The sequence below is a fragment of the Galendromus occidentalis genome, unplaced genomic scaffold, assembly GCF_000255335.2.
Source record: "Galendromus occidentalis unplaced genomic scaffold, Mocc_1.1 scf7180000075950, whole genome shotgun sequence".
NCBI classification, from domain to species: domain Eukaryota; kingdom Metazoa; phylum Arthropoda; class Arachnida; order Mesostigmata; family Phytoseiidae; genus Galendromus; species Galendromus occidentalis.
Genome location: NW_003803940.1, coordinates 112011 through 119760, shown reverse-complemented (window position 1 = coordinate 119760; position 7750 = coordinate 112011). Strand labels below are relative to the sequence as shown.

At 52.0% G+C, this 7750-nt stretch overlaps 2 protein-coding genes across 2 annotated transcripts; both read left to right on the top strand.

Annotated features, from left to right (window-relative positions):
• Nucleotides 1-4947: 4947 nt before the first annotated feature.
• On the top strand, nucleotides 4948-5621 carry LOC100900380 (diacylglycerol kinase kappa). The gene is made up of 2 exons (XM_018641676.1): nucleotides 4948-5018; nucleotides 5131-5621. Exons 1-2 carry the CDS (start codon nucleotides 4970-4972, stop codon nucleotides 5619-5621), a joined length of 540 nt encoding a protein of 179 aa, XP_018497192.1. The 5' UTR covers nucleotides 4948-4969.
• Nucleotides 5622-7132: 1511 nt separating this feature from the next.
• LOC100898392 (uncharacterized) lies at nucleotides 7133-7750 on the top strand. The gene is made up of 3 exons (XM_003738388.2): nucleotides 7133-7201; nucleotides 7304-7533; nucleotides 7635-7750. Exons 1-3 carry the CDS (start codon nucleotides 7153-7155, stop codon nucleotides 7716-7718), a joined length of 363 nt encoding a protein of 120 aa, XP_003738436.1. The 5' UTR covers nucleotides 7133-7152; the 3' UTR covers nucleotides 7719-7750.

The window sequence follows — 7750 nt, the reverse complement described above, 5'->3', positions numbered from 1 at the left end:
TCGGTGCACGTGTGGTGCAGGCCCAGAGAGTTATCGGGCTTGGCGGAAATTTTTCCCAGGGAATGTGACGGCTTCGTGCTTTCTCACAATGTTGAGCCCGGCAAAGTGATAGAAATATTTTCCACCGTCAACATCGACGCGTTCGCTTCTAGGACAAACTTTCAAATCTGCGGTGAATTCGGGATTCTCGACGATGACGGCTCGTACCACAGAAACGTCTCCGGACTGAAAGTGCGCCATGTCGTGAGCGAACACGATATTTATACCGGACAGCTGACAGCCGCCAGTAAGATATCCGACCACGCTAGCGGTATGATCCAGGGTTTCGAACTCAGTCTTCTGCAAGTGATCGAAAGACACTTAAATTTCAGCTCGGAAGACTTTCTCAAGGGCCGCAATGATCTCGTAGGACACGGTCGACAGCCGGAATTCGAGAGCGATTTTTATGAAAAGAGCGTCTGGAGCTACAAGAAAACGATGGGATACGTGATGCGGAAGGAGGCGGTCTTTCTCTACGGTGACTACAGTGTTCTCGATCCTCGGCAGCATTACGTTGAACATGTCAGCGCCCACGACATCGATTCGAACGTATTCATGTCGACCGTGGCAGCGCGGAAAATTTCCGGAATAGCGATGCTAATGGTCTGCGGACCGGCGGCGACTGGTCTTTACTTGCTGTCGGCGCTCGTCGTCAGCTCGATTATATTCTACGACAGGAGAAAACCCGCTTTTCTCCATGTCCTCGTCGTCATAGGGTGTATGATCCTGCAGCAGAGCACTCCACCCCTGAGGGCATCCCGTAAGCCCACCAGATGTGTCGAGCAAGTTTGGCGGATCGGCGTATTCAGCCTCGCTTGTATCGTGTCCGCCAGACTCGTGACCCTGCTGACCAATGGCGAAATCTATGGCAGATTCCAAAGTATCGCCGAGATTGGAGATTTTGTGAAAAACTTCGGAGACGTCTGGATTTTCCACGACTCACGGATCAATCAGTTCGCCGGCATTCAGCAAGAAAAACCGCACAACTCCGCACTGGAATTTCTGTCCGAGAGGGCAGTACCGTGCGCTGTGTATACGAACGAGTGTTTCGATCGACTCCTCGAACAGCGCACGTCCCTTGTGTTCGCAGAGAGTCTGAGTATAAAACGACAGATTTGGCAAAGGGGTCTCACGGAAAAATCGCACGTGGTGCCCGAGACCCTAAAAAACTGTTTCCAAACATTCGCCATGCAGAAACGCTGCATGTTGCAACGAATGTTCAGCACAATCGCGCGGAGATTGCTTGACGCGGGCTTGTTGGAGGCCTTCAAGAATCGGGCGGGTCTCGAATATTCAGAGGACATCCACGTGCCACTCGTCCATCAGCTGCAATTTGCGGACATACAGACGGCTTTTGTCTCGATCATCGTCATACAATTATCCTGCATCGTGGTCCTGATTTTAGAGCTGGTACACTTTCTACTCTTCGCCAAACTCGTACCTAAACCTAAACCTGGCCACCTGGAATTGCCCGAGCCGCGAAAATCAACCTCTTCGTGCATCTCCGTGTTCTCCTCGACGAGCACAGTGAGTTCTAATGAGAGCCCCCTGTTGTGATCAATGATCATCGTGTCGCTCACTACTCTGTTATGGTTCGAAAGTGAGCGGAGAAGAGAACGGATCAGCAGAAGAATGTCCAAGCGAAATAAATGATGAATGGGCTGCGTCCTCAAATGTAGCCACATGCGGCTGAATTATACGCTGCTGCTTTCTGACAAGAATGATGACGCATCTCAAAGACTCCATGAGTCTTACGCGGAACGCTGGGAGCACCCGTCGTCCGTTCCGTCAGTTTAAGGTTTAAGGGTTTAAGCCACCCACCTGAACAACGAAGTTCGCGGAATATCTATGATCAAAAGTGGGACGTCTCCAACAGCTGTGTTTCTTCTGCCTTCTAATCCAGAGCTGAAAAACGGGCCTCCTAGAGCATTACCGATCGAGGCGCTCTTATCATACTTCGTGATTTCATGGGTCAATGTACGCCTCTTCAGGACGAACGTGGAGCAGCTCGCGGTCGATCATAAAAGGTCGGATATTATTCATTCATATTTCTTACAATCGTCATCAATCAATCATCATCACAATCCTGGCTCATCATTGGGTGGACGGCCGCTAATGACGCGGAGGGAAGGCTCAGAGGAATGAGGAATGCTTGTGTCTAATAGGCTTGCCGATCTGGTCACGTGCAGCCACCACATTCGAAGGGAAAAGGATTCCATCAAAACCTAGATATGAGGATTCAACAACTCAGAGCCCACCCGACGGGAGCCAGGAGACAGGGAACTCGACAAGGCTCCATCAAGGCGGAGGAATTAAAACAATCGGAGAATATCTCTCGCAGAGTATTTTTGGACCGCCGAGGATACTCCCGTCATGTTTCACCAACAAGGAGGATACGAGAGAAGCTTGCAAAACGTGTCCGGTAGATAAGAATTCCAACGCCAAACGGGAGCGCTCAGGGATACTCTTCATTTCAAATCCGGTCAAATCCGGCCCGACTCTATAATGATCACTTAGTTCCTGGTAGAGAGAGTTCGGAGGATTTCTAGGAGAATTCCGAGGGGAGGGCGCGCTCTGCTGCGAGAACATCATGGATGTGGATGGTCGGAAATATGAGCGCCAATAGAATACGGGTCGCCTTGGGGGAAAGTTGGTGCGAGACTGGCATATCCGAGACCTGATGAACCGGACGGACAAGGAGTGAGAGAGATTCTCAGCTTCGGCACGCGGTTAGCGGCACAGTCTGTGGTCTGGGAGGTACCGGCTCGTGACGGTGGATAGTAGCAGGATTCGAGAGCTTCGCACCTACCATGCAGATTCGCATGGAAAATATTGAGCTTAATCCGTACGGGTTACCGCTGGTCCGAGGCCGACAGTCAGCGACGCCGCGCGAAAAGCATGAATATGAGTACAAACATCGAGGCACATCGGTGACCACAATTCCCTCCGGAAAAATTGCAGAGCGGCCTGGCGTGAATTTCAAAGTCTTAAGTTCCCCCCGCCATGGGATGCTCGAGTTACCCGAGGATTCCCCGCCACAAGGACCCCGTCTCGTGAGTCGAGGATTCGACTTGAAAGGAAACGAACAAGCTCGACTAATGGTCCCATCATTTTGGTCTCTCCATCCCTTAAGCTGTCAATCGAGAGAACTCATCTGAGGACCCGCCCGCTAACCCGGCGATCGCCATCATTTATTTCATTCATTTTCGGCGGAAAAAAAAACTGTTCGCTCAGAGTACCTTTCGGAGGAGCTCCCCGGAGTACGCGTCCCCGCCTGGGAAGCGCTGTGCTAAAGCGTCGAAGTGCGCTTGATTTGGCCAAGCGTTGCCAATTTAACTTGGGTACCGGGACCGGGGCTCGACCGGCTGAATGAAAGCAATACGCGATTCGGTGGTCTCGTATCGGCCGCATATGTCGAGCTGGACGTGCAGGATAAAGCCGCAGGATGATTCTCACAAGTCCCGTCCATTGTCCGTCGCTAGTGATATTATAATTCTATTGCGAACAAGTTGTTTGAGGCTTCGAATGGACTAGTCCCGATCGGCACGAGCCTGTTCAGCTGCTCTAGTCTTGGAGGGAGCTTTCCCCGGAACTGTTGACTTCTCCCCCTCGCCCTGAGTAGTTGTCGACGTCGCAGGGAAGTGAACTCGAATATTCAGCATACAGATGAAAAGTCGGGATGAGAAAACTTGGTCCGGCGTCTGAATGTCGCAGCTTCCACATGGATGCCGATCACGACGCGTCACAGGTCTGATATCAAGCTCGTTGGAATATCCGCAAATGAACATTTACCCCGATTGAATGGACAAGGATTCCAACTCCAGCGAGATGATCGATCATTGACCACATCCCCCCATATGCCAAGTGCCGTAAGTGCCTTTGGTCAATATCTCTGATTGCTCCTCCGTCGAAGCGCTCGGTGCTCCTGGATGGTCTCGAGATTCAGCAGAAGTTCGCGAAACAATTGAAGGCTCGCATGTGTCCGAGAAAAGTGAATACGGTCATTTGCTTGGATTTCTCCGCTAAGCTCGTCAGTCAGGATTCGCGACGAAGAGAGGGTGCATGATGTTGGGTGTTTGCAGATAATCAGGAACGGGGCAACCCATTTTCTTCTACGATGCGAGCCAGCCTCGAGATATTGGACGGGCTCATCAGACAGACATCAGCTACACCTTCCGTTCCAGGAACTCTCTCCTTCCTCTCGATCGTCAGCACATCTGAATAAATTATCAGAGCCGTCGCATACTAATCGGAAAGGGTCTCTCTCACGTTTCATTCCCAGGTCACAAAGCATACGCCGAGAAGCCTTGTCATGATACTAACTCGATGTTCGCCTTCGACGCCGGTGGGAGCTATCGCAGGCGAGAAATCATCGACGTCTCTCATCATCATCGCATGAATCGACTTTGTTTTGCTTAGTCGGCAACGCGTCACGCGAATCTATGACGTCTTGTGAAGAGCCTCGCATAACCAGCCGCGTCTTCAGCCTGCTACTTCAGGTGGTCGCGGAAACCTGTCAGGCATAACGCGTCAAAGTTTCGCCCGCCATCCAAATTCGATATCCACGTGAGGGGTTCCCGACGGAACGAGGCAATGGTGTCCTGTCGGCGATAAGATTTGATTGTCTTCAGACCGCTCTCAGGACTCAGGATCTTGTGGGATTATTCGAGAACGGAATTCATTGGCGTATAACGTTCCTGCTGTAATGTTCCGCCGGGTCAGATCCATCTCGGAGCCACCGTGATGTATGCACGCGCTGCAAGCGCTCCGATCTCGAGACAAGGGCAGTGCCGAGATGCGCAAGTGTCGGTGCTGTCTACGTATTCGTCGCTTTTCTCGCGGGAATAACAATGGCTCCGACGCTCGATCTGAATCTTTATAAAGTGGAATACGCTCCAAGAGCGGCAAATCGCTGGACCGGCCTGCAGTCATGAAGTTCTTCATCCTCCTCTTGAGCATCGGTCTTGTTTGGGCTCAGGGTAAGCCAGGGACGAATCTCACGACTGGATACGCGCCTGATATCATTCGGGGGGAGGGGGCGTAGCAGAAACGAGGACGCAATCATCTCACGATATCACTCGATATCTTTAGACGATTCCACTGCCGCGTCAGGGGAGATTTCGGTCTCTGAAGCCATCAGCGAAGCAGTCTCGGAGGCTGTCACTGAAGCCGTGACCGAACTCATCTCTGTGAGTGCGATCGAAGTCACCACCGAGGCGATCTCTGAAGCAGTGACCGAGACTGCGACCAGAGCCATCGATGTGACCACGAAAGGGGCCGGCGCTGAGAGCACAACTGGAGCCGTAACCGAGGCTATCACAGAGGCCATCACAGATGCCGTGACTGAAGCCGTCACCGATGCTTCCAGCGAGGCCGTTCGTGAAGTGACCACTGCGGCCGTCTCTGAAATCACCACGCAGCCCGCCGCTGAAACCACCACCGAGCGCGTACCAGAAATCACCACGCAGCCCGCCGCTGAAACCACTACCGAGCGCGTCACCGAGACCACCACCGACTCCGTGAGCGAGACCACCACCGACTCCGTGACTGAGACCACCACCGACTCCGTGACTGACAAGTAAACATTCTTTTTGAAAATGACAATCACCAGGTTCGACATGCTTTTCTGAAAGTTTCCGAGCCCCGTAGCAACCCCGAGTCGTTTTTCCCTGCTGTCCCGCATTTCATACCCCTTCCCTGCAGGCTCCGAAACCCGGAAAAAACACCATTTACATCGAAATCCGGGATATTTTGCTCGGATATCAATGGGAATGGGTCTTTCCGGGCTTCGGAACCTGGGGAAATGACATTTCCATCACAATCCGAGAAAAATATCCCGGATTTCAATGTAAATGGNGTTTTTTCCGGGTTTCGGAGCCTGCAGGAAAGGGGTATGAAGTGCAGGACAGCAGGGAAAAACGACTCGGGGTTGCTCCGGGGCTCGGAAACTTTCAGAAAAGCATGTCAAACCAGGCGATTGTCATTTTCAAAAAAGAATGTTTACTCGTGAGACCACCACCGGGTTCGTCACAGAAACCACTGAAGCTCCAACGACCACGTCCACTCCCGAGAGGGAGGTCTGTGAAGGTCGAGGAAGGCTCCTCAGTCGTAGCGGTTGTGTTGAGCGCTGCTTGGCGAAGAAGGTCAGGTTCTTCGAAAACCCCTATTTCGAAGTCGTCGCCGAAGGCGCTCCGTGCAAGGTGAGCTCATGATTGATGCTAAGTCTAGGGATTTGGCGATGCTCTGAATCACAATCTTGAACAGGTCTTGTCGTATTCTTCCAGACTTTCAGAGGATTCAGGTATGTCGACGGAATCTGCGAGATCAGATACAGATTCAGAAGAGAGATCGCCGTGTGTGTGCCCGTCGAATGAGCAGAAAATCATTCTCTGCAGTCGAATCAATAAAAAATCAACCTTCCAAAAAACGATTTCGTCTCTTTATCGAAGTCCGTTTCATAAACATTGGACTCATAAAATGCATGGGAGCCCCCGAAAACCTCCTTCTTGACCGAGCGCGAGAAACCGATGTGTAGGTTGGGAATTCGGAAGAAAGAGTCTCGATGCCCCCCAACGTTCCGAGCCCGAGCTCGGTCAGTGATCATACTCTTCCCACCCTCAAACCAGGAGATTTTATTGATTCTGACGAATCCGGAGTTCTGCCGGAAAAATCTCCAGAGATCTGTCCGTTTCCAGAACTGTTTTGTTAGAGGCGTCCAGATTCTCCAGTCGCCTCGCCTTGGGATTCAGGTGCTTTAACTGTCCCGGGCCCGTGAGGTTAATATATGAAAATTCCAACAGCGAGAGTCCATCGAAGGAGAACTCTTCCTGCATGAATCAGAGCCCTCCCGGAGCACGCCTCTCTCACAACATCAGAAGGGGACTTCCGACCGAAATGTCGCAGAATGGCCGTGGATCCAAGCGAGTCCTCTTCGCGAGAGGATTCGCCGGCGTATGTCGTCGAGAGAGTCGCCGCGATTGTTCAGGAATCTCGGCTGTCACCAAGCCAGACGCTTCTATTCTCCGGCCCACAATTGTTTGGAGCTCCAGCTGGATTCTACTTAAATCGTGATCTTTTCCCAGACTCCACAATACCTGCGGAAAAAACACGAACATGAAGTTCTTCATTCTCCTCCTAAGTGTCGGCCTTGTCGTAGCTCAGGGTAAGTATGAGTTGCTCAGACTACGGGACGAACCCGAACGAGCTTATTCTGAGGAATCAGCCATCTTCAGAACTTTGATGATTATCTTCATCCTTCCTAAAGAGACCAGCACAACCTACCCGGCCACGACCGACGCCACGACCGACGCTACGACTGACGACAGGACTGAGTCCACAGCCACCTACGTCACCACGGACTCGTCTGGCGGACAGGAATGCGACGGTCGGGGCACTCTCGTCTTCCGCATTGGCTGCACCGAGACCTGCAGGAGAGCCTTCAAATTCGGGGAACTGCCCATCTTCACCCACGTCCCCGTCGGACGTCCCTGCAAGGTCGGCTAAGTGATATAATACATTGGGTCGTCCAGTTCTTACCCATCGGCTGGTGCGGTGCGCTGAGCGTTCTGGTGGAATATGAGCCATTCCCTTTGCAGATGAGCCGTCAGTCCGAAGTGGATGATGGAACCTGCGTGGTGTCTTCTCGCTCTGACGCCTTTGGAGTTTGCGAAGCCAATTGAGATCATGAAGGGAGAATAACATCAATTCCTAA

Coding starts and splice junctions, on each gene's coding strand:
- LOC100900380 (XM_018641676.1), top strand. CDS start 4,970: ATGAAGTTCTTCATCCTCCTCTTGAGCATCGGTCTTGTTTGGGCTCAG. Junction 5,019..5,130: donor CGGTCTTGTTTGGGCTCAGG/GTAAGCCAGGGA, acceptor CGATATCTTTAG/ACGATTCCACTGCCGCGTCA.
- LOC100898392 (XM_003738388.2), top strand. CDS start 7,153: ATGAAGTTCTTCATTCTCCTCCTAAGTGTCGGCCTTGTCGTAGCTCAG. Junction 7,202..7,303: donor CGGCCTTGTCGTAGCTCAGG/GTAAGTATGAGT, acceptor TCCTTCCTAAAG/AGACCAGCACAACCTACCCG. Junction 7,534..7,634: donor CCGTCGGACGTCCCTGCAAG/GTCGGCTAAGTG, acceptor TTCCCTTTGCAG/ATGAGCCGTCAGTCCGAAGT.